The 27,512-nt window shown below is 36.2% G+C and overlaps 1 protein-coding gene across 2 annotated transcripts; it reads right to left on the minus strand.

Moving 5' to 3' along the window:
- Positions 1-191: 191 nt before the first annotated feature.
- On the minus strand, positions 192-26,888 carry LOC127620788 (NADH dehydrogenase [ubiquinone] iron-sulfur protein 4, mitochondrial-like). Of its 2 annotated transcripts, XM_052094040.1 has the most exons (6): positions 26,766-26,888; positions 18,917-18,995; positions 5,914-6,086; positions 1,623-1,696; positions 1,248-1,356; positions 192-664 (listed from the first exon to the last, which is right to left on the minus strand). In XM_052094040.1, the coding sequence occupies exons 1-5, from the start codon at positions 26,846-26,848 to the stop codon at positions 1,253-1,255; spliced, it is 513 nt and encodes a 170-aa protein (XP_051950000.1). In that variant the 5' UTR covers positions 26,849-26,888; the 3' UTR covers positions 192-664; positions 1,248-1,252. The 2 variants fall into 2 exon arrangements, with proteins under 2 accessions (XP_051950000.1, XP_051949990.1); XM_052094030.1 differs by lacking the exon at positions 192-664 and having other exon boundaries at positions 1,172-1,356.
- Positions 26,889-27,512: the final 624 nt, after the last annotated feature.

The raw sequence follows: 27,512 nt of genomic DNA on the forward strand, positions 1-27,512 counted from the left end.
TTAACAAAGCAAAATCTTTTCAAGTACCCCAAGGTAGTTCACTGCATGGTTGGGAATCAGTGTTTTAGAAGTACCTGTATCCTGTGCTTTTTCTAAGTAGTGACTGGGTGGTTTCTGGAATTTGACCAAAAGTGCACATGAAGATGTCCAAATACTTCTTAGGTTTTTTATTCATTTGTTTTTCCTTTAATGTCCAAGGCAATTGTGTCCTTATTAGGTTAATTGTTTTTCATCTGTGAAAACAGCTTTTGCTGCACAGTGACTGACTGCTTAGGCAACAAGCATGATAATTTACAAAAATAATTGTTTTCTAGCGTAAATCAAAATCACACCAAAACATTTTATTTTGACTTTGAATACCAATACTTTGACATAATAACATCAAGCAAATTTCAAGCTAGGATTTGCAATGAAAGTTAACACTGTACGTGTAGTAAACAAGTGTTAATCAGAAAACAACAATAATGGGGTAAAATGGTCACTGCTTTTCCAATTGAAGTTCATTGAGAGCAGGCAGGTGTTTTACTCATCTCAGATCATCCCTCGAGGAGTATGAGTAAACATATCTAGCCGCATTCAGTCTTTTGAAGCTTGACATTTACCTCATCCTCCCATTAACAACACTAAACTTCAAGAGGGTTTGGATGGTGGAAAAATTAACCACCTGAGAAGAAATATTTTCAAAGGACATGAAGAAATGAGTTATAGAGCACATGGGTACCACACACAATAGTCATTAACTTTATTAATCATAAGAGGGCAAATACTCAACTACCAAAAGCAAGCTTTTTTAATACAATATCCTCAAATTGTTTTACAAAATAGCAAAATATTTTGATTGGAATTTATATTATTTGTTTGTAATTAGTGTTTTGATTAAAGTTAAAGTCTTATTCTAACTCCCAATTTTAACTGCTAAAATTACCAATGTTGGGTGTATTCTAATAAGTAATTAGTTACTGTAATCTAATTTATTTTTAGTCAAAATATAATGTAACATTACATTTTAATATATTGTAATCAGATTACAGTTACTGGGTAAGTAGGTACATAATTACACTTACAGAACCCTTGTGTATTTAAAATGATTAAAATTATTATGAGTACAAAATCCAGACATCATAAGAAATACAGAAATACAGTAAAATACAGTAAAAACAGGTGTTGTAAAGATAGTTCCTTTATTAGATATAGTTAGCATGTTATTTTTACAGGTCTGTTAAAGATAACAGATAGGAAGAAATTACTTTGTCTACTTGGTCGACCTTCTAGTCCTTTTATCCCAGGAAAAGTTTGCTCCATATGACTTCACTCTCGGTTTCGGGACTCTCTTTTCTGTTATATCATAACTCCAACCTGTAAAAATAAACATACTCAGCTAAGTATATCTTACAGATTGGATTTGGGTGATGTCCACTGCTGCTGATGTGTAGGGTAAACACCAGACTGGAGAAGACAGGGTGAGTATAAATGCACATCTGTATGCCACAAACAACATATTTCTTTCTAAAAGTTTAATGTCCTTTCCCTCAAGAGACATTTTTTGGATGTGATTTTGATCAGAACATTATTGTGTTTAAAAAATATGGTCATGATGTTGGAAAGATATTTAAACAGATTACCATTCTTCTCTGCGAAAGCAATTGCCGCCTCCTTAGAACTAAATGTAAGCGCCATGTTGGACAAGGGGTCTCCCCTAAATTGGAAATAAAAAAAATAATAATTGTAAAATGTAAATAAAGAAAAGGTTTGAAGTAAATACAATTATTTCAAATGCTTGATTTTATTTGAGGGAAAAGTCCTTAAAGGAATAGTTCAACCAAAATGGAAAATTCTGTTATAATTTACTCACCCTCATGTCGTTCCATACCCATATGAATTTCTTTCTTATGAAGAACACAAAAGGACAAGTTTTAATGAAAATTCTGGGGCCTGATGTATAAAAGTTGTGTATGCGCAAAATGGGAATTAAAAGGGGCGTACGTAATTTCCCTTCTCACATCAGGATTTATAAAAAATGTATTTGCCGTAAATATGTGCGCACCATCTGCACACTCTTGACTGCGCATACGCACTCTTATCCTGCTGTGCGTGACTTGCCGATTCCAACAGGACAATTAATGAAAAGACTAACTTTAAACTCTTCTTTTCAATTAACACACAACATTTAGAATAAAAAAATCAAATGAATCGTTATCTAGACCAGAGGTGCCCAAACTTTTTCCTATGAAGGGCCAAAAATCAAACTTGATTGAGGGAAGAAAGCCAAATGTAAACACTGCATATATCAAACTGTATTATTTTAAAATTAATTCTGCAAAACACACAGAACTCTAAAATTAAAATCATCAAGTGTCCTATACTTGCACAATGCACATACTTGATTTAAATATAATTTTTATGTATGTTGTGTCTCTCTCTCATTTATGAGTCACTTCGGATAAAATGTCTGCTAAACAACGAAATGTAAGCGTCTCTTAAAACCTGGTTACTGTCTCTTTAAGAACAGTGCATCTCCTCATATTGAACACATGGTAGTTCTGTGCAGTTTTGGAGAGATGAAGATACAGTGGCATGACGTAATAGGATATTGTTTGAACTTCAAGTAGGATATTGTTTTGTTCTGTGACAAAGAAGATATTAAAGATATTTCTAATCATAGGCCTAAGCTACACATTGTCCTGGATTTCACTCAGTATTACCATTTATTGTGAATGCCAAATGTAATAGGATTATTTCATTAAACAATGCTATAAAGGTTTTTGCGTAATTAATACATTTAACCTACTTACGTTTATTTGACATTCAAACAGTTTTCCTGTTGTGATATGAAAAACTTTAATTGTACTTTTGCTTCTTTTATTAAGAGGTGATGGATTAAGGCTGAATGCATTACATTATTAAAGGAAATAAAAGCTATGAAGCACATTTCTGCAAATTAAAAAATTGAGAGGCCTATTAATTTCATTGACTCCAAAAAATGATTATGATGAAGAACCTGACAAAATATGGCACTGTGCGCTTCACGGGTGTGCTTCAGTGGTGGCGTTCACGTGAATATGAAATACTGCACAACGTATAGTGCCCGTTCAAGCCATATTTCATTTCAGATGACTGCACGCACTGTTCCGCGAGTCCAACTAATTATCTGCCATTTCTTAACCTGCTCCGGTTTAAAACAACTAGGTTCTATCTGGTGTTATTGAATACACACCTCTGACTTTGGAGCTGGCCAATCATTGTGAAGGTTTTGGGGTGGCACCTGGGATGGCCAATGGAGAAAACTATGTGCTAGACAGCACATATTTAAAAGGTCATTGAAGAATGCATATACATTTAAAAAAAATGAAATCACTTATACTCTCTACTTTTTAAATAAGCTATAGTTTTTGTAATGAAAAATAAACCAAAAAAATTTTAAAACTAAAAAATTAAAAATGAAGAGCTGCATCGCTGTAAAAAAAAGATAAATAAATATAAATATATATATATATATATATATATATATATATATATATACAGTGGGTACGGAAAGTATTCAGACCCCCTTACATTTTTCACTCTTTGTTATATTGCAGCCATTTGCTAAAATCATTTAAGTTCATTTTTTTTTCCTCATTATTGTACACACAGCACCCCATATTGACAGAAAAACACAGAATTGTTGACATTTTTGCACATTTATTTCAAAAGAAAAACTGAAATATCACATGGTCCTAAGTATTCAGACCCTTTGCTGTGACACTCATATATTTAACTCAGGTGCTGTCCATTTCTTCTGATCATCCTTGAGATGGTTCTACACCTTCAATTGAGTCCAGCTGTGTTTGATTATACTGATTGGACTTGATTAGGAAAGCCACACACCCGTCTATATAAGACCTTACAGCTCACAGTGCATGTCTGAGCAAATGAGAATCATGAGGTCAAAGGAACTGCCTGAAGAGCTCAGAGACAGAATTGTGGCAAGGCACAGATCTGGCCAAGGTTACAAAAAAAATGTCTGCTGCCCTTAAGGTTCATAAGAGCACAGTGGCCTCCATAATCCTTAAATGGAAGACGTTTGGGACGACCAGAACCCTTCCTAGTGCTAGCCGTCCGGCCAAACTGAGCTATCGGGGGAGAAGAGCCTTGGTGAGAGAGGTAAAGAAGAACCCAAAGATCACTGTGGCTGAGCTCCAGAGATGCAGTCGGGAGATGGGAGAAAGTTGTAGTAAGTCAACCATCACTGAAGCCGTCCACCAGTCGGGGCTTTATGGCAGAGTGGCCCGACGGAAGCCTCTCCTCAGTGCAAGACACATGAAAGCCTGCATGGAGTTTGCTAAAAAACACCTGAAGGACTCCAAGATGGTGATAAATAAGATTCTCTGGTCTGATGAGACCAAGATAGAACTTTTTGGCCTTAATTCTCAGCGGTATGTGTGGAGAAAACCAGGCAATGCTCATCACCTGTCCAATACAGTCTCAAAAGTGAAGCATTGTGGTGGCAGCATCATTCTTGAATGGCCCAGCCAGAGCCCTGACTTAAACCCAATTGAGCATCTCTGGAGAGACCTGAAAATGGCTGTCCACCAACGTTTACCATCCAACCTGACAGAACTGGAGAGGATCTGCAAGGAGGAATGGCAGAGGATACCCAAATCCAGATGTGAAAAACTTGTTGCATCTTTCCCAAAAAGACTCATGGCTGTATTAGATCAAAAGGGTGCTTCTACTAAATACTGAACAAAGGGTCTGAATACTTAGGACCATGTGATATTTCAGTTCTTCTTTTTTAATAAATGTGCAAAAATGTCAACAATTCTGTGTTTTTTCTGTCATTATGGGGTGCTGTGTGTACAATAATGAGGAAAAAAAATGAACTTAAATGATTTTAGCAAATGGCTGCAATATAACAAAGAGTGAAAAATGTAAGGGGGTCTGAATACTTTCCGTACCCACTGTATATATATATATATTTTTTTTTTTCTTCTTTTTTTCTCTCTTTTCATCTATGGCAAGGCGGGCTAAATCAAAGATCATCACGGGCCAACTTTGGGCACCTCTGATCTAGACAATATTAGGATATATTAATGTTATTTAACTAATTGAAAAGGCATTTAAGTATAAGCTGTACTAAGAAAATATTGGTTATATATACTTTTAAATGGCAAAGTTTTTCTTGGCTTGTGATTTTTTTCAGTTTCCAAAGGCCATATACTCTGAATTGTGTTTTTTACAGAAATCAGTTTTGGTGGTGGCGTAGTGGGCTAAAGCACATAACTGTTAATCAGAAGGTTGCTGGTTCGATCCCCACAGCCACCACCATTGTGTCCTTGAGCAAGGCACTTGGATCTTTGGAAAAAAACGTTTGCCAAATGCATAAATGTAAATGATCTGTGATGCGCACTTGGATCTGACTGATGTGATAATGGCCTAGTAAAACAGACAGACAATGCTAGACACATTCAGTAGTCGAACGGACCATTGGAAAGACAGGTGGCTGATTGTTTCCATAGTTCTCATAAGAAACACAGTACTTTACAGCTGCAAACAGGTACAGCAATGCACGACAAGACTATAATATGTGCTGCCTGCCCCACTTCATCCTGAATCGCAATGAAAACCCGGTTCGTAGTTTTATAAAACATTATGAAAAATATATTTGACGTTCAGCTGTTTTTCAAATATAAAATATCAGTCGAATATATAAAACAAAAAGGTACATTGCACATTTTATTGAAAAAAAAAAAAAAAAATAGCATGAGAGTAGCTCACTGACGGAGACACACATGTTCAAGCTAGAACTTGCATTGTTTTATTTTTGCCAAAAAAAAAAATAATTTTAATTTTTGGTTGAACTATTCCTTTTTAAGGGATTATAGGGTTGGTTTGAGGGGCCAGCGTAAGATGATCACAGTGATTTGTACTCACGTGGAGGCCCAGCCCATCAGTGGGTTCTCCCAACGTTCCCTGGTGTCAAAATCCATCTTCCACTTCTGTGCGTTTTTGTTGCCGGACTGCATGGCATTGCGGGCAGGCACAAATATAAGGACCTTGCGGGTCTTAATATGCTCCTCGGGAACACCTGTCAGAGTTGTAATATCCTGACAAAATGAGGGAGAAAAAACAAATATTTTCATCTTGGAAAAATAAGATCACTACATAGAAATAAGATTCACACGATCTAATATTTGTGTTTTTAGAGTTTTTTTTGCACATGGGCATAAAAGCCCAAATACTTTGCTTTTTGAATGTAGACATGCACTTGTCTAGACAAGCTAATTTCTCACACTCTCAAAATGCTTTGAGACAGCCTATTGTGACCTTCACCGCAGGTCTTCAGTCACAGTCCAGAAATCTGGGCTTTCAGGTGTGAAGGCGAAAAGAATGTTCCAGACTTGAGTAGTACATTAAATTTGAGGCATTGTAAACTGTTCAGTGGAATACATCATTCTGAGCACATTAATCATAATGGGGATCTGTTTCTAAAGGCAACAATGTGATTTTAGAGAATTTAAAATGAATTATTTTAAAACAAATCAATACCTAAGGTAATATCAAGGATACTAATAAATGCTATAAATTTGCTTTTGACTTATTGTACAAAAATAACTAATATATTGTAATTGCAACCCATAATTTTTGCAAGATGATTCTCTAAAACGTGCGTCCTAGTCCTATACATATAGAGGCAAAGAGAGTCCAATTCCTTTGGGAATAAGCGGCAGTAGGCCAGTAATGGTAAGTCGGCAACAACACACAGACGAACCTCCCAGCAAGCAGCCGGTAGCCACCCAAGGTTGTGAATCCAACAAGCAGCTCCCCCTTCAATGCAGGAACTTCACACATTTCAATAGCCATTACAACTTCAAAGAATCAAATTTTCATTATTGTCTGTCATCTGCCACTTGATTCATATAAAAGGGCTTCTTTAGCATGAGCAGCAAACAAAAGGCTTCCAAACACGTGGACTTAAATTCTTCACATGACACTCGAGCATTTGGCATTATAGCATGCTGCAAAGAACATACAGTAACATATGGTCTATTACATGGAATAACTTTAGTAAAGGGGAATTTTTTTAGCTTTCATAATGAACAAAATTCTTTAAAAACATTTGGGGGACAAACATAATATTTATGACTTAAAACACTTGCTCGGATCTATACTGTCTATTTGGTGACACATCAAAAACAAAGATTAAGGAAATGTCCGAATTTCCATGACGTATCTCCCCAAAACTCAAGGTTAAAAGATTCAGATGGCTTGAACTTTACAATGGTAAAATGTCTCAACATGAGAATACATTTTTTGGTTAAAAATTCTCAATGCAGGGCATTGAGAAATGGGGGCTCTTACAAAGATACTGCTGAGCAGAATGACAATTAGTCTAAACAGACATGCAAGAGTTACATTCAATATCTATCAATGTATTATGTTCAATAATACTTTTGCTACAAGCTATTCTTCACAAAACCTGCCTTTAGTCCAAATTAACAGAAAACTGAATATTATGGTCTATTAAAAAATTCTGAAAATACTTTCCATTATCCTGCAAAATAAGAGAAAAAATGTACTTAAATTTTAATAAATATATATATATAAAAAAAAGTAGTCTAGACTTAAGACTTGCCTGCATACATTACGGCAACAAAAACTACGAGGGTGATCTATGCCACAGACGATTGCACAATGGCCGTAGACAAAGCAGGCGACTGTGCCTTAAATATGGTGCTTCAAGAAAAATAAATTAGGGCACAGAGAGGGACCACAAAGGAAAACACTGCACTTTTCTCTTTGCATGTACAGGAAGCAAAATGAGAACTATGAAGTTTGACACCATTCACAGAGCCCCTCAATACCTGTATGTGCAAACAGAATGCCAGGCTTAAGAGAGGGTGAGAAAAGGCTGGTAAAGTCTTCGTCATGTGAAAGCGTGTCTATATTTCTGACACCTCTGGCTCCTTGGTGAATAAAGGGCATGGGAGCCCTTTCATAGCTGCAGACTGTGGGGCCGACTGCTTGAATGAGCCCTGCATGCAGCTCGGTAGAGCCAAGTGGCATACAGGTTTCATATCTAAATGTAAATGTAAACAAGAAAGAATTCACCATGCAACCAGTGATAAAAGCAAAAGACAAATGCTCTTGATGCAAGTTAGTACTACTTTTGACTTTTTTTTAATAAAATGCAATCAATTTCAAATTTTAAAAGAAATAAAAAATACACTGATAAATAAAACTGACAATTTTAAATGTCAACCCACTTCAGAAGAGGTTCCTTGATCGATTGCTTTGCTTAAACACACTCTGAAATTCTGATGATTGTGCCAGTACAGTCTCTACAGCTACTTGTAGGACAGAATCTTTGTTTTGCCACACACATACAATAGCCGATTTATAAATTGTTTGATGGCATCTGTGGGCTGTTTCAGACTAGAAGGGAAAAGCAACTGTTCAAAGATTTCTAAAGGCTGTAATGTAAATATACACTCACTGAGCATTTTATTACATGTACATTTATGCATTTGACAGACACTTTTGTCCAAAGATACTTACAGAGCCTTTATTACAGGGACAATCCCCCCGGAGCAACTTGCCTTGCTCAAGGATACAATGGTGGTGGCTGTGGGGATCAAACCGAAAACCTTCTGCTTAACAGTTTAGTGCTTTAGCCCACTACGCCACCACCACTCCCAGGAACACTATGGTCCTAATAAAGTGCCTGACGTGGTCTTCTGCTGTTGTAGCCAATCCACCTCAAGGTTCGTCGTGTAGTGCATTCTGAGATGCTATTTTGTTCACTACAAATGTACCGAATGATTATCTGAGTTACCGTTGCCTTTCTGTCAGCTCAAACCAGTCTGGCCATTCTCCGTTGACCTCTTATTCTGTCGGCAGAACACTGGATGTTTTTGAATTTTGGCACCATTCTGAGTAAACCCTAGAGATTGTTGGCATGAAAATCCCAGGATATCTGCAGTTACAGAAATACTCAAACCAGCCCATCTGGCACCAACAATCATACTAGATTCAAAATCACTGAGATACATTTTTTCCCTGCATTCTGATGGTTGATGTGAACATTAACTGAGGTGTTCCTAATAAAGTGCTCAGTGAGTTTAAACCTGCTCATATGGAGTTCAGATTCAAATAATTGTCCCTTCATCACTGTTCCACGACAAATCCTTCAGAATCTCACTGGTTGAATTCACTTGGTGATTAATACATACAATAAGACAAAGGGGGAAAAAAAGTTCAAGAGCAAAAATCATTAAGGACAAAATCTGTTTAGAGGCGTGTTGAGAGACATCCAAAACACTACAAACATAAAAATTACTTCGAAAGTCATTAGAGGTCGGTCTGTATGCTCACCTGCATAAAGATTCACTCTCTGGGTAAACAGATTTGTAGACCACTGACTGATGATCCACATGTTAAGCATGGCAGACCAGTAACATAAACACATCTTATGTGGTTTCCAAAATTTCTTTCACTTTCCAAATGAGACGAGGTGAAAAGGATTTGCACACAATTTCTGACAATTAGCTGACATTAGTTGGCTTCTTCAGTGCTGAAGAAGGACGAATTCTCTCGGGTTCTCACGGCTTCTTTAGCCATGCTTCAAATTTTTTACATTATTTTTTTTTTTGCTGCATTCATTTAAATGAGAATTGTTTTATTTTTCTATATAAAATAACTTCCCATATTCCAGTTAAATGTGTAGAGACAATTTGACAACCTCTTTCCAGAAATATGTTGGTTTAAATAAAGCAATAAGTTCTCCAACAGTGCTGGGTACATTACTTAAGAATTGCAATCCGGTATGGATTACAAATTACATGAAAAAAATGTAATCAGTACCGTAACCTCTTGGATTATACTGCTTAGGTGATCTAATCTGATTACTTTTGGACTGCATTTGTATAACCTCTGACCTAACTCTTGTTTATTTGATGTCACATGCATTTGAGTAGGATAATCTACAAATACCATTTTGCCAATGGGCATTTTCCAAACTGTATTTTTGCACCCTTAAAGAGTGCACTGTGGAGGAATTTTTTTCAAGTAGTAGTTTAACCAAATTACAAGTACTTAATTTTCCTGTTTATGTCTAATTTTAATCTGTTTATGTAATCCAGATTACATGTAATCTGTTACTACCCAACTCTGTCACCAACTAACAAGCATTGCTGGTTTTGCAATCTCTGCTGGTGGTTTGCTGCTTATATGTGCCCTGTTTAGAAGTGAAGTGGCACCAGAATAACTAAAAGCAGAGAAAACAGGTGAAGAAATTTCATACTACACCTTTAGATGTTTTAAATGTGGATGTGAATCACTGTCAACACCATGTTGTGCACATATTGTGTATATTGTGCAAAGACATGTTGGCCAACATGATCACATGGCTTACGAACACGTTCAGAATTCCAAATCTTCATGTACCCCAAGATCAACATAGTTCTGCCAAATTACTGACAAGCTTCATCCCCAATCAGAGATTTTTGCATTGATTCAAATGTGTTCAATCTTTTCTTGTGGTGCTACTGATTGTGTGTTGCACAAGCAACCTTTAAGATGCCAGTTCTGGTCCTGAAGTCACAAAAACAAAACGGTGAGAGTGGATCCAGAGGTAGCATTTGTGCTCTAAAATGACATTTTTACTCCAATGATCGTAGGTTTAGGATTGGGGTTTTGAGGGTAGCGTTAATAAAATGCGCTTTCCTGTTGACTGTATTACATCATTTAAAACTAAAAATGCAACTCCCTTTTTGCGACCCTCTGTAGACTTTTCACCCAGAAACTGAAGCTCACAGGTGCCCATACAGGTGAAACTCGAAAAATTAGAATATCGTGGAAAAGTTCATTAATTTCAGTAATTCAACTTAAAAGGTGAAACTAATATATTATATAGACTCATTACAAGCAAAGTAAGATATTTCAAGCCTTTATTTGATGTAATTTTGATGATTATGGCTTTCAGCTTATGAAAACCCCAAATTCAGAATCTCAGAAAATTAGAATATTGTGAAAAGGTTCAGTATTGTAGGCTCAAAGTGTCACACTCTAATCAGCTAAACACCTGCAAAGGGTTCCTGAGCCTTTAAATGGTCTCTCAGTCTGGTTCAGTTGAATTCACAATCATGGGGAAGACTGCTGACCTGACAGTTGTGCAGAAAACCATCACTGACACCCTCCACAAGGAGGGAAAGCCTCAAAAGGTAATTGCAAAAGAAGTTGGATGTTCTCAAAGCGCTGTATCAAAGCACATTAATAGAAAGTTAAGTGGAAGGGAAAAGTGTGGAAGAAAAAGGTGCACAAGCAGCAGGGATGACCGTAGCTTGGAGAGGATTGTCAGGAAAAGGCCATTCAAATGTGTGGGGGAGCTTCACAAGGAGTGGACTGAGGCTGGAGTTACTGCATCAAGAGCCACCACACACAGACGGGTCCTGGACATGGGCTTCAAATGTCAAACGTCTTACCTGGGCTAAAGAAAAAAAGAACTGGTCTGTTGCTCAGTGGTCCAAAGTCCTCTTTTCTGATGAGAGCAAATTTTGCATTTGGAAACCAAGGTCCCAGAGTCTGGAGGAAGAATGGAGAGGCACACAATCCAAGATGCTTGAAGTCCAGTGTGAAGTTTCCACAGTCTGTGTTGGTTTGGGGAGCCATGTCATCGGCTGGTGTTGGTCCACTGTGCTTTATTAAGTCCAGAGTCAACGCAGCCGCCTACCGGACATTTTAGAGCACTTCATGCTTCCTTCAGCAGACAAGCTTTATGGAGATGCTGACTTCATTTTCCAGCAGGACTTGGCACCTGCCCACACTGCCAAAAGTACCAAAACCTGGTTCAATGACCATGGTATTACTGTGCTTGATTGGCCAGCAAACTCGCCTGACCTGAACCCCATAGAGAATCTATGGGGCATTGCCAAGAGAAAGATGAGAGACATGAGACCAAACAATGCAGAAGAGCTGAAGGCCGCTATTGAAGCATCTTGGTCTTCCATAACACCTCAGCAGTGCCACAGGCTGATAGCATCCATGCCACGCCGCATTGAGGCAGTAATTAATGCAAAAGGGGCCCAAACCAAGTACTGAGTACATATGCATGATTATACTTTTCAGAGGGCCGACATTTCTGTATTTAAAATCCTTTTTTTTTTTTGATTTCATGTAATATTCTAATTGGGGTTTTCATAAGCTATAAGCCATAATCATCAAAATTATATCAAATAAAGACTTGAAATATCTTACTTTGCTTGTAATGAGTCTATATAATATATTAGTTTCACCTTTTAAGTTGAATTACTGAAATTAATGAACTTTTGCACGATATTCTAATTTTTCGAGTTTCACCTGTATGTTCAAATAAACTTTCAGCTTCAGCCACTGGGGGCAGTGATTCAAATTTCGGTAAGCACAGACGAATTTCAGAAGCAGAACTTTCGATCCACTATTGCAGAATTCACAGTGAGTCTGGCTGACCACACATCACACACACAGGGGAGACACATCACTTTTATAATCATTAGATGTAATTTAAAACACTCATTATGGAGGCTCATGAAAAATTTGGATTATAAGCACAAGGTGGTCTCTGTAAATGACTTGGGGTTAAATCAACAGCCGTGGCCAACTTGATGGTCACCCTTTCATTGCATAACAACTTTCAAGTATGCGGAGTCTGACGACTGGGCTAATTACAGACTCACTGACAGAAATAAACACGTACTACTGGTGTGTGAGAGTCAAGGATGCAGCTGACACAGAGGGTCAACTCTGTTCTCGAATTACAGTTGCCACATTATTAGTATGCTGGGTCGGGGAGTAGGTGTCAGTGTATGTGTGTGACAGGTGGGGGTTTTGCATCCTTAACGCATGTGATTTTTTTTTTTATTCATTTTTAATTTTTAATAAACTTGTTTTGCACTGTCATTATGGGGCATTGTTTGTAGAATTTTGAGGAAAATAATGAAATTAATCCATTTTGGAATAAAGCTGTAACATAACAAAATGTGGAAAAAGTGAAGCGCTGTGAATACTTTCCGGATGCACTGTATGTATGTATGTATATATATATATATATATATATATATATATATATATATATATATATATATATATATTCTTGTTGCACTCTAATCTGTCCTGGATACTACCATTCTGATGCTAGTGAAACGTTGTAATTTGCACTTTATTTCTGATTTGATATGTGTGCGCAGTGAGCTCTGCTGTTCACGAGTACAATGAAAGCGCTTCTCCAAGACACACACATTCATAGAGTTCTAGGCCTCGTTTCTCAATAACTATTGATCTTAGTTGTTAAGAGCATTTTCTATAAGTGATTTTATTAACGTTCGTTATTTTTTTATGTGCCCAGGGTGTGAAATAGCACCCGCCACATGCGATGAGGCTCAATCCAGTTTGCAAGCTCCTCATCCAAATGCAGGTATTTCATGAGCAAGTAATTTTGCTCATATACGTGCAACAGGTGGATGACCTGTAAGACGTCTTGGAGTGACAAATTACAAGAAATGCTGTTAGACACGCAACTGACACAAAATTAGTGGTCTATCAATATGGGTTTTTCAATGGCTGCTCTAGAGAGCAGGCTGGCTGATGGCCGATTTAAATGCAGATAAACATATCAATTTAACAAAAGCAAATCAGATGTACACATTTTCTAACGTGAAACAATCACTTATATTGTGCAATATTAACTCAAATTTGCATAAACTTGAAAAGAAAACAATAACTTGAAAGCAGACAGTGTTGAGTATCCATTGACAAATCTATTGGTAGATTTTGGAACTGACACAAGGGAATGTTAAAGCTTCTGTTAATCGGCCAAGCAAACACGGTTATCAGCCGATGCTCAAAAAAATGGTGAAATATCGGTCAATTAATCGGCCTGGCCGATATATCGGCCATTCACTATACAAAACCACAGAAATCAACCATAAAACACTAATGGACATAATTTTTTCTATTTCCTAATTTTGAAAATAAAAAACAAATTGCCTATACCCAACCATTTTAATTCTAGGCAAACATACCATCACAACAAATAAGGATTGCACGATATACCGGTACTAATTAAATATCGCAATCCCAAATGTTTTTAAATGGTACAATATCATCTTGTTGCTAATTTTGGTACAATCCTACATTATGTTGCCATTAGCAAAATCTTATGAGATGTGAAAGTTTGGAAATCAAATCAATGACAATTTGAAAAATGTTTAAAGTCTTGATATGGCCATGTGTGATCATTATACAGCAGAAGAATGTCATTAAATTATATACAATATACAGTCACATTCACTGTGTTTAACAGAATGAATGAGAGGTGCTGCTCTGCTCTATGTTCTACTTTACACATGCGCGCAGACGCATAAAATTGTATGATATTGGAATCATAAATTGTGCTTCTTTACCTCATTTTACAAAAAAAAATGGAAAACTATAACTACAGTCTAAAATGTAATATTCAAAAAGTAGCAATAATACTCATAGTATAATATTAAATGGATGCATTATTATTATTATTATTATATTATCTGTAAGCAATATTACAAAAGCAAGTGTACTGTATATCAGCATGTTGTGATTACGATATAGCAGCCTTGTGCCTCAAGTAATCAGATTTCTTTCCATTAATGTTTTCATTAATATGGTGAAGCGCTGATGTGCAGAATTATATTTTACCAAAAATAAAATTGCAATTTTTTGTTCATTATTATATTTTAGTTCTATTAAAGCTGTATATGTATTCATTTGATTAAACACCATTTGATCATAACATTTCATTAAAACATTTAACAAGGAATCCAGAAAAATTTAAACGGAAAATGCAGAATTTGTATCTGTACGACTTTATGCAGTTATTTTAATCTTTTGATAATCAAGTCATTTTCTGTGTAATTAATAAAAATCGGAGGCTTTTTATTTGTTGCCAAAGTATCTATTTAGTATCGATACCGAAGAGAAACTTTGGTATCGGAGCAACCCCACAACAAATAACAAAAGGATTTGCAAAGGTGTTTGTTAATAGCAGTAAAAATTCTACAGGAGACCCAGACAGCCATTCAGTCAATTGTTATCTATCATTAATGCTGGAAAATAAAACAATTCAAACTCTGTGAAAGTAATGGCAATTACAATTAAGCAACATTTACTAAATGAATCACAGCCCAAAGTTTTACAAAAGACATATCAGCTATGTTGGCAATAATTACCAGACTACGAGCAGAAAAAATGTATGTGTTGAGACCACAGGGTGGTGAAAATGAAGTGAGGAAAGTAGTTTGCACTACAGCTGGTGCAAGTCTCCTTCCTCTGCCACACAAAGGTGCTGTCGGGTACTTTAAATGTTACTTTCTCAAGTGTTAAGCAAATGAAATACCATTTAGCGGCTGAAACACAAAGCCTCTTGTCAGATCCTCTTCAAAGTAACATATGCTTCGACATAATTGCCGGCCTTACTTTTTTTTCTCTTGGACAAGCATGTGGTATGAGGGGACAACTAGACAAAACAGACACTTGAGATGTATGCTGAAGGTAAGGTAAACAAATAAGGAAACATGCTTTGTGCTCCACATGAGCGTGGGTGGGTGAAGTAATACTGGTTTGGAACAACATGAGAGTGTGTAAATGACCAAATAATTTTCACTTCTGGGTGAATTATCCCTTTAACTCATTAATAAAAAATATTAGCTTCAACAAATAGTAATTTCCTGGCTAACTGGTACACTGTGGGATGGTTTTTAAAAACCAAATAAAGGACTGGCATAAAAAGTTCGCTTGCAACCATAGTGTGTAAAATTGTATAAATGAGACTGGCCAATTGCCCTATGCCAACCAGCCAGCTGGCATTCTGGCAACAGCTAATTTGACCTTAATATCTTCCTGGTTCCTGCACTGCATAAAAAATCTCCACTCTCACATTCTTTTTTAAATCTGGAGCTTCAGAAGCAGCAAAGATCCTAGAAGGCTGGTTAGTGTAAGACTCATGTTAACAAGAGATCCCTGCATTGGCTCAGACAGTGGTACAGTTGCAAGCACTTTCACTAGAGCTCAAAGGGAATAAGTATTTAATTTTTTTATTTTGCTCCTTTTCAAACTGGATATTTAAAAATATCTTTCCGTTTTTATTTTCAAAAGGTACATGAAACTTAGATCCATTTGTTTGTAAACAACTTATGGAAAAGTTTTTTATTTAAGAAATATAAAACTATATAATTTATAACCACAGGAGCCATGTTTTTGCCTTTTAAATCCTATTCTGATATAGTTAATTTTAAATGAAATATAAAAAATAAAAATTATTATAAAAAAATAAGTTCCAAGTCCAACTAAAGTATTTTTATCATAAGTTAATTAGCTGACTAAAGAATTTGGTAGAAACAGACATATAAAATGTTGCATTTTACTAAACCCTTGTTCATAAAACATGATCAAACAGTAGTCGGCATATTGTTTCTGACAGTTCTGGTACCCTAGGATCGGCCAAATTACAAAGACTCACTGACAAGCCCAATCTCCCATCAGTTATTTTTACATCGGCTCAAGCCACTTTACCTTCCCTTGTGACATCAGAAGCGTGGGAGACCCGGATTCACATCCCGCATTGAAACTAGGGGTGGGTATCTCCAGCCACCTCACGATACATATTGCGACACACATGCCAAGCACACACATACACAGCTGTCCACGTGATGTAAAAGAAAACAGGACTCAATGGACCAGGAAAAATTCTTCCACTGCTCCAAGGTCCAGTTCAGATGCTCACGTGCCCATTGTAGGCGCTTTCGACAGTGGAGGGGGTCATAATGGGCACTAGCACCGGTCTGCGGCTACGAGGCAAAATACGCAGCAGGGTGTGTTGCACTGTAGTTGTGACACATTCCTCCCATAACTATCATTAAAATATTCTGTCACAGTGGAACTTCTGTTGGTTCTGGACCGGACGGGATAGCCTTCATTGCCCTCGTGCATCGATGAGCCTTGGCCGTCCAACACCCTGTCGCTGGTTTATGGTTTGTCTCTCCTCAGACCACTGTCAGTAGGTACTCACCACGGCTGACCGGGAGCACCCTACAAGCCACAACATCCACAACATTAAAAACATCTGCCTAAATATTGTGTAGGTCACCCTCGTGCTGCCAAAACAGCACCAACCAGCATCTCGGAATAGCCTCCTGAGATGTTATTCTTCTCACCATAATTATATATATATATATATATATAGATTAGCTGGAGTGGTGGTGGCGTGGTGGGCTAAAGCACATAACTGTTAATCAGAAGGTCACTGGTTCGACCCCCACAGCCACCACCATTGTGTCCTTGAGCAAGGCACTTAACTCCAGGTTGTTCCGGGGGGATTGTCCCTGAAATAAGTGCACTGTAAGTCGCTTTGGATAAAAGCGTCTTAAATAAATTAATGTAAATAAATGTAAATGTATTGTTTAATAAAATGTTTAATCCCTCTCTCTAAAAGCCATTTTGCAATCAAATAATGCACCTTAAAAACTAATTGGAGTTCAAATCCCATACTCTTTAGTGAAGCTGAATTTGACGCTCTTTGTGATGTCTTCCTCCCTCCCTCCCTCCACTCCCTCTCCTCCACATTCTTCCAAGTCAACATGTCTCCATGTTTTGGTGATAAATTACAGGGTAACCCATGAAAATTAGAGATCCAAAGAAATGTCAAGTAGAATTTATTCTTTGTCAAATAGAAAAACGCGTCCAGATGACCCAATATAAATTCTACAAGACATTCTACAATGACCTCAGATCAATGATTATCTTCACAGAGCAACTTAAACATATTTGATTTTGCAGAAACAATCGGCAAATGTTGGCAACCCTTGAAAAAGGCACTTTCAATTCAGAGAACGCTGTGGTTATTTTTATTTCTAAAAAATGTTACATATAATTTCTGACATACTGTAAATATATAAAAGTATAGGATGGGCAAAAAAAAACAGGTTGTAAAAAAGTTGGCATTTTGACTGCTGAGTTTTTTGTGGTTTTTTTTCTCTCCTTTTTGAATCTTGTATAAGGGTCACATTAACAGTATTGCAAGCTGTTTGGTGGCGAGTGCAATGACTAAATTAAGGTCGCTATTTAAGCAAAACAGCGGCATGACATTTTCTTGGTCTCAACAGAAAGAAAAACATATTTGTGTTTCATACAGGCCAGTTAGTAATGCTTTCAGTAAGTGTAAAATCTCTGTCTTTGAGTAAGACAGGTTAGCCAGTACCTCACCACAACCAAATATCTTGCTCAATGGGCTAAGCTTGCCTTCACTGAGAGAACAATAATGAAAGCTCTGTGGCCAATTATAAAAGGATACCTGCCATTTTACTGCGAGTCTGCCACTGTCAGACTGCTTTTTCCGCTTTTTATTTGAACCCTCTCTTTTTGGCAGCACTTTTGCAGCTTTATTTCAGAGTGGCCACTACTATAAAGTGAGAGCCCTAAAACAGGCAGTGTACTTGTCCGCTTTGACACAGTCAGACATAGTATGAGTCCACCCAAACACAAATTCTGCCAAACTCATCCCACACATTCAGGCCAGCTGAGTGTCTGAAGTCTCATAGGTAAACAAGGTCATTTTTGTCTCAAGCACATAAAAAAAAAGGAAACTTTTTAATTTTAGGTGAGGGTGTCAGCCCTGTCTAGAGAGAGTATTAAGCTTCTGAGAGTATTAACAATTTTGCTGTCAGGATAAATGGGGGACTGTGAGGAGAAAACAACCAGCATGTACGGATTCATAGAAATTTTAATTATTTAAATATATTAAATAATTTTTTTTAAAACATGTTTAAAAGCACACTGATATAAGAAAAAAAAAAAAGTGACCTTGTATGATCCAAAACCAAACACACAATCCAAAATCAGCCAAAGCCTCTGACGCACATTCAGTTCATACCAATTTCTCATCCACGGTGATGAGCTGGGATCCCTGTCCCTGCTGTTCTGCCAGCCTCCATCCTGACGTGCTTATTGACCTGCAAAACAGGAAGAATAAATTAAAAAATGATTGTGATAACAAGTAGAAACACACTAAAAAATCTGTACTTAAGTAAAAACACCCACATATTAAAGTGTTTTGGAGGAGAAGGATGTGTCAAGGGAGAGGAGAGAGGAAGGAACATAGCTTTCTCCTGGGCCCCCATTAATTCTGCCTTCTGAGTTTCTGGAAAACTACTACTATAAATACTAATAGTGATCTCAAATTGTAAAACAAATAAAAATTAAATAGTTTACTCAAATTAAGCTTAAATTTTACTACTCTTACTAGTTACCATTACTCTCTAAACCCTAAAGTTGTCATTAATAAAAACTTTTACGTTGTCCTTAAAATAGTACTTGAAATGTCATATTTTGGAATCATAACTCAAATATTTACATTCCTTAAACTTCTGTTTTTCGAGTTCTACTATCTCAAAATTATCAAGTACAAAGGCTGTGTGGAATTCCCATAAGCCTTGTGTTTGAATAAATGATGTATATTTGGTCAAAACAAGGGAACTTATGTAGAATAATTTTTTATTTATAAATTATTTAACAACAAATAAATATTGTTGTTGTAGGGCCCTATGATTTCCGCACGAACACGAACAGAATCGGGGAATCCAGTCATGAAAATGGAATTAACTAAAACGCGAATGTCACGGAATTTGCCATATTTGGAATAAAATTTATGTATAAATGCACAGTTAATCAAATTAAAATCGTGATATGTCCTAGTGCAGGGGTGCCCAATACGTTGATCGCAAAGGCAATGCTGGTAGATCGCACAAAATGTAAATGTACTTTCGTTAAATTTTTATAAAAATAAATATAATGTCTTTCCTCCTTTTAGTTTCTGTCTGACTTGCACTTGACGAGTAAATATTGACCAGGCGAGGTTTTGTTTATTCAGTTGCCATGACAACTAGGTTTGCGCATACGTGCCTTCCAAGGACTTCTGAGAACAGAGCGCTACTGCCCGGATTAGGCAAAACTGTCTGATTCCATTCAGTGCAAGTCATCAGTATAAGGTAAATGACCTGGTTATTGTAATCTATTGTGCTGTAGGTGTTTTGGGTTTAGTTTTAAAACTGAATGATCAACATTGAACATTACTATATATTTTTTTTATTAATTAGAAGATGAATTCCATGTAGGGATACATGCAGTAGTCCCAACAAGCATTTTCTTATTTTAAATGAAACTGTGGTTTTTTAGTTGGTAGATCTTATTGAGTTGGTCATTTAAAAGTAGATCATCACACAAAAATGTGTGGGCACCCCTGTCCTAGTGCAATTATTTAACCACAAAAGGCTGTGATTTAATTAAACAAATAGCCTAGACGGTCTTGCTGAGCTGCTTGCGTCATCAGTAAGTGAAAGTGAGAAGCCACTCCTTACACACTAACCACATGGGCTAACTTGCCAAATAAATAAATATTTTTCATCCTTTCATTCTCAATCACCTATTTGCCAATGTATTTTTAATTGGTTTCCACTCTTAATTAATCTACAAACAAATAGAGTTTATCCAGTCAGAATTTATTCCTTGATGCTTACAAGCAAAGTGTGACAACCGTTTCACAAATCGCATGCCCGAAGCAGTGCAAATGAATGTGCATCTAATGTCAGATTATCAGATTCATCAGCCAATCAGATTAATTTATTTGTTCTTGGTGTGTGTGATCTTTAGGATATGTCCCGATCGAGCTTTCTAGCTGGCCTTGAGTGACGCAATCATGCTTTAAGTGATGTACGTAATTTGAAAGCGAGGAGCGCGCAATCTGTTTGACGAGTTGGCTGTCATCACTGCTGGTATTGCCTTTGAGAAAGAGATCCTTATGGATTTACAAACACGAGATGTTCTGCATGATCGTGTGATTCCTAAATTTATTAATCAGGAAAGGAGGACTGATTTTCACTTGGTAAGTTCTTTTTGCATTGTTATAGCAACATCAGGAGTTTTCTAAGTGTAAATTAGGCTGCTTGAGAATTCAGTGTCAGATCAAGTTTTGAAAAGTAGTGCTCCGTTACATTCAACTTGGAAAGTCAGATTTTACAACTTCCTACTAGGAAAAGTGCAATGGAATACATCTTGAAGTCAGAATTACAACTTGTAGGCTCGTGCAGAAATTCTCAATTCTGATTTCGCTGAAATGTAGATACATGATGTCACACACATGTCGACACTCAGCGAGATAATAAAGTGAATGTTTATCACTTTGTATAAGTAATATCGATAAATTAGTAGCCTGCAGAAACACGTGTATAAAACATTATAATCTCTTTTGATAATCGTAAACCTGAAGCACAAACGCTAGCGCTGCAGCCTTGTTTAACAGTTGGGTTACTAGGAGACATCTCTAATGAGAGTCAAACCCCTGCTAAGCTAATGGGAGCGTTGCTGTTTTGTTTGCTTAAACATCATCTTCCAGTAGGAATATCCCACATCCAACTTGAATGGATCGCAGCATAACCATGTACCCTGAAGAAACTATTTATTGCAAGCAACATTTAAATTGTAAATATTATTAGTTAAGATTTTTCCAGGTATTATAGACCTCCTTGGTAGATTCATATGAAAAATTATGATTTTTGAATGCTTGTTTGGGAGATGTTAATTTCACAAAACAGTCATGCTAAAGTTAAAATGAGGCTTGCTTGAGCATTAATTGTCATTTTAAGTTCTGGCTTTTGTGCATGGACATGTTTTTAAAATGTCAATTGATATTACTAGTTAGCTGCCACATAATATGATGATGCCCAAAGGCATAGGGTGTCATATTCATTGTGAAACTTAATGGCATGAATCACACTGAAGGCCTAGACTGTAAATGCAAAGTTGTTTTGGAATTTAATATTTTATTATGTTCACATTTGATTAAAATTGACCATTTTTTTTTTTTTTATGATAAATGTTATTATACTTTAAAACCTGAAAATAAAATTCAGGGAAAATAAAACAGAAAACACAAAATTTGGGGAAAACATTTATGGATTTCATAGGCCCCTATTTTTGTTTTGTTGGATGATCGTTTTGATTTGAGTGAAGTCACAATGAGGCTGTTACATTTAAGCCATTCTTTTTTAAACAGTTTCACTTTACAAAGTGCAGATTTATGTGCACTAAAAAGTACTGAGGAGAATCCAATGTGCCATATGGCTAATCAAGAATCCAATCCTAATTCTTAAATAAATCTTACTGTATAAGACATGCTTTAACTCAATTTAAATATTACATTAAAAACAATGATAGATACTTTAAACAAAGATGAATTAAGTTTACTTGTAACTTTTAAAGATTAGTTGAAAAATTTAATTTCAGTTTACTTGAGCCAAATTAGTATGTGTACTTAAAGCATGCAATCCAATTGCCTTAAAAATGTAAGGCCAACTTATTAGATTTTACAGTATGATCCATTTAGCAATAAACAGCTAAGCAAAGTCACAGCAAAGTCACAGTCTTTGTGAATGGAAATGTGTAAAACTACGTGAAATTTTAAGTCGGCATGAAACAGAAGTTGCGACTTCCGTATTGTGACGTATTTCTGAATAAAACAGCTTATTGAACAAGAAAAAAAATGTTGGTGGGAATTTTAGTTTATCCATTGTAGAGGTCGACCGATTTTGCTTTTTTTAACATAATCGGCATCGGCCAATATCCAAGTATATCAAGCCGATTATTAGGCAGGCGCATCTGTGGGCAGCCTAGTGTTGTTGTGGAACACGTGTTCGATGCACACTGCCCCTAGAGTCATTTTCCAGCAGAGTGAACAGACCTCATCCAGTGCCTTAGGAAGGAGCTAAGTTCCTTGGAGAAAACAGTAAGGATTAAATTTGTATAACTTCCTTATATTTAATTAAAAACTTTTGATATGTTACTGCCAACTTCAAGAAAAACGCGACAAACGCGACGTTCGGCTACTTTGGATATTGATAGCGTAATTGAAGTTGCATTATCACAGCAGAAGGGTTGCTGTCATGTCACAATAAGTAAGAAAGAATTTTGCAATTACAGACAGTGAATCTGAGACTTTTATTTGTTCTGTTTGTGTGTCTTATATTTGAGAGGGTTGTCACTCAATGCAGAGAAATAAGTAATAAAAAAAGATACCAGCGCACTATAGGCTATTGAAGGACTGGCTTTGGTAAGCTCGGACGTTATCGGTTCTGCTGTCAGTACTGGTGAAATTAAGAAAATACATTTATTATTGCTATAAAGAGAAAGTTATTTTATCTCGCCAGCCATTTCTATGTATAATAATATGAAACCATCTGTCTGTGATGCAATTTAGCTATTCGCAGTCAGTCAGAGAGAGAGAGAGAGAGAGAGAGAGAGAGAGAGAGATCTCTCACGCGGTGACACAGCGAGCACAACACGAGCCCTGCTTAATGAGTGACAGAACTAAACATTCAAACGTAGCCTGGTTTAGATCTGTGATTATTTGTCTGATTTTATTTTAGATTTCGCCTTCCAAAGATTATAAAAAGAATATTTATACATAAGCCGCATTCTGTCTAGCACAACTTCCTTCCCTTCACAGTGGTGCACTGACATTTCTCCCTAAAACTCAAACTTAACGTCAGAATCAGCAAGATCGGTGATTGATGTAAAATGCTACTGTTGCTAAATTGCGGGATGCGTTTAATAATAAAAAGAGCGCAAGAGATAACGTTCCCAAGGCGGCGCGTGCTCCGATACAGACCACAACGAGACAAGCAAAGTATAGGCTACTTTGGGTTTCATGTGCACGTCTAAACGATCAACTATACACAAAAATATGTCAAAACGACCGGCTTGGAGATTCACTTAAACACAGTTTATGTCTTAAATGGACGTAGATATGGAAATAGTTGGGAGAAAATATGGTGCATCAGGAGCCTATTTGATCTGCACTTGGTCTTAAAGGGGAAGCAGTCTAATAAACACGCTGACGATTGAGCCATTACTGCGAATCAAACAACAAAAGGCAAAGAGAAAATCACTTACAACTCTTGAATGAATAACTTCTGCATTAATAAGCATTAATCTATCTATGATAAACTATGCAGTGTTATTTTACAATTGATTACTTTATTAGATTTCTTTTTAGACCACACCTGAACAGTAATGTTAGTAGACCTTACTGAAATTAAATCACTGTGCCTATATAACGTTTATCTTTTTGTAATATATATATAACAAAAAGAACCGTTAAGAATACCGTTAAAGTACCGAATCGATAAGCAGTATCGGTAAGATTAGTAATACCATTAAAACCTTAACGATACCATCCCTAGTTATGCCTGTGCTTCTCTTGAATGCTCTGAATATTGGATTACGTGATTGGATTGCCTCTTAATTAAAGCTGCATTTGGATCTCAACCTTCGTGTCTCGGAGCACTTCGTAACACCTGCTTTGTTTATTTAATATATTTGTTATACATTATTTATAAAATATGTTTTTACATTATACATTTTTAATTTAAGTCTACAAGTGCAGATTGGTCAAGTGTTCAATAAATGTATTTGTTGAGAAATTTTGTCTATCTTAAGTAATTATTTGTGTTACATTTTATCTTTCAAATAAAAGGTTCAAATAAGAGGTTAAAAACAAGCACATATCGGCCAAAATAAATCGGCAGCAATAGACCCGGATTTCAAAAGATCGGCATCGGCCTGAAAAAAACAATATCGGTCGACCTCTAGTCCACTGGTTGTTGATTGAACTGTGAAAATATGGGCGCTGCATAGCAGAATGGAGGAAGATCTGAATGTGAGTTTGCAATGGACACGCACACTCCTACCACTGTGTTGCTTGAGTCTGAGCCGGTTATCGGTGAAATTGAGCAGCGATCTCAACAAATTTATGATCAAATTTAGAACATATACGCACAAGCACATCGCTGTTTTAAAAACACTTGTGCTGTGCATCCCAAGATAATGGCATTCAAAAATATAAATAAACACCAGGAGGCACCAAAGCATTGTATTCATTAATGATCACCTCGGCAATTCAGATGTGAAAGGTCTCAAAAACAACCGTGAATTTGCCGTTATTCCTCCTCAATCGAAATGTAAATTCAAGCCAGCTGACCCGTAGCCAAGGAAGTTTGTATTAAGGAATGAGAGTTTTGAAGAAAAACAGATGAAAATACACCTAGCCAACTTCACCAACATGCGATTGACGCTTCGTTCAACTCTACGCAAGGTTGTGGTATTTATAAGAAAGGGGCAGGGTTTAAGCGATTGAAGAAATCCTGCATACGCGACCAGATAGAAGTCTGTAGTTTCACCGGAAGATCGAGTTATTACATTTTGAGAAAAGATTACGAGGTCAAAATAAATGAATAAATAAAACAAAGGCATGGATGAATCATTCACAGTAAGATCAATAACATGCATTTAGAAAACAGACAGGGTGACTTTTTATTTAATGCCGACTTCTAGCTGATTTGAAATAAACAAAAAAAAAATAAAGCAGTAGTTCCAAGCAAGGGAACCCCCTCGCTGACCTTTTTCATTTTGTTTTTAAGTAAACACCAAATGGCCAGCAGATGATGGAAATTAAAGCCGCTTGAAACTAATTGGTTAGCTACTGTATAGGACTTCTTTTGCAGGAGATTCAGATCACTATCCAATGGTATGTCTGTCAGGGGACAGTCACTTGATGGTGTAGCAAACATTTCAATTACCAAATGTGCTATGTTTACAAACAAAAAATTACAAATATTCCATAATATAATTTACAAATACCAGATAATACTGAAGAATGAAAGTAACTGAAATCAAAAAAGAAAAGAAAAAAAACTTTCAATAAATAGCCAAAGGCTGTGTAAGTAAAACAAAGGTTCTTAAACTACTTGCAAAATCAGAGCAGACTTTGTGTGCATATTAGGCCAAACTTCGCATCAAGGATTAATTGTTATGCATACAAAACAACTATTAAATCATTATGTGAATGTTATATATACAAATATAATATATATTTTTTTAAAGAAAGCATTCAAATAATAATAATATAAAAAAAATCACCTAGGCATAAGAGCACTATGCTTGCTTCAATTAACGCCATAAAAAAAGAAAAAAAAAGCATTTGTAAAAATATCTGGCATGCAGCATTTTATGTGGATTTAAAAAAAAAAAAAAATCTAAGTTAATTCAAATGTGTCAAATAAATACATAGTACTATAGTCCATTAAACTAAAACCTGTTAGGGTCACCAAATATTGTTGAACCGATGGATTGAGTGTGGGGGTAAGAAATAAAAGCTTGTTTTAGTGGCCACAGAAACCTGTACTGGACCTGCACAAGGACGTGACCTAACTAGCTTTCCGGCCATAAGGAACAGCAAAACCAAATATGATACTCCTTAGTACATTACAAACATATGAAACACATGCTGAAATTTAGATCATATAGAACAATATAGTATTACATTTTAACACAAACAAATAAGCTCCCCGTTTCTATCGGATGATGATTAGATGGATCTCAAATGACAGGAGGGCAGATTTTAGAATATCGTTGATTAGTAAACTGACATAACACTTTACATCTTGCGGTTACAGGCAAATTATTTTTGTCTTAAGACTGAAAGTGTCACGGTGTCGTGCACATCTTAAACACAGATTTATTAGAGAACAAACAGATCAGTGTCACTGTTAGATAGCTAACCGGCTAATTGTAGCACTCTAAACAGACATGACACAAACATTCATCGACCGTTCTGTCTTTGTCTTTAAATATACAATGACAAAACAATCATTTTAATTCTTGGTTATTACCTGACAGGATTCACAATTGTTTTTGCAACTGAGTTAGAAGCGATAAATCGGCTTAGACCAAAGAATGACATTGAAGAAGCCATGTTGTCATGGTATGTGCACTGTACGGCAAGTCAAAAAGTCCAAAACTAAGAGTGAAACAAACTTTGAAAAGCGTTTGAACATGTTGGGGGTGTTCAGTAGAGAATTGAAACACCACTAAAGACACATTCTAATTAACACATACATTTGATGGTGGCTTAATTTGTATTAGTTAATGCATTTTGAGGACACTAACAAATCCACATCAATAATTAAAAAATAATTCTGGAGTGATTGAAACTCCTTAAAATATGTTAAAAGAAATGACAAATTATTAACATATATGCATTTAGTTTATTATTATTATTATTATTTGTTTGTGTGCTCTGCCTTGAGACCCACGTAATGCCTTATTGTAATCATCACCTAATAACAGGTAGTTTAATGTAATATTGTAACCACGCAATGCCTTAGTGTAATTGTGGTTTTGGAGTACATAAACTGAGGGCACTTACATCACTGAAAATTTGGCTAAGGTTAACAAGGATTATTTTAGTTGCAGTAACAAAAATGCATAAATCAGTTAATGTAGCAACATACGTCTCAGGAAACAAAATAACATAGTTTAGTCAAAAAGTCCAAATGGGTGTTAACTTTCACAAATAAGTACACTTTAGTCATAACATTGGTGTTAAAGGTATCATTCACACAAAAGTGAAAATTCTC

The sequence above is a fragment of the Xyrauchen texanus genome, chromosome 3, assembly GCF_025860055.1.
Source record: "Xyrauchen texanus isolate HMW12.3.18 chromosome 3, RBS_HiC_50CHRs, whole genome shotgun sequence".
In the NCBI taxonomy this organism is placed as follows: domain Eukaryota; kingdom Metazoa; phylum Chordata; class Actinopteri; order Cypriniformes; family Catostomidae; genus Xyrauchen; species Xyrauchen texanus.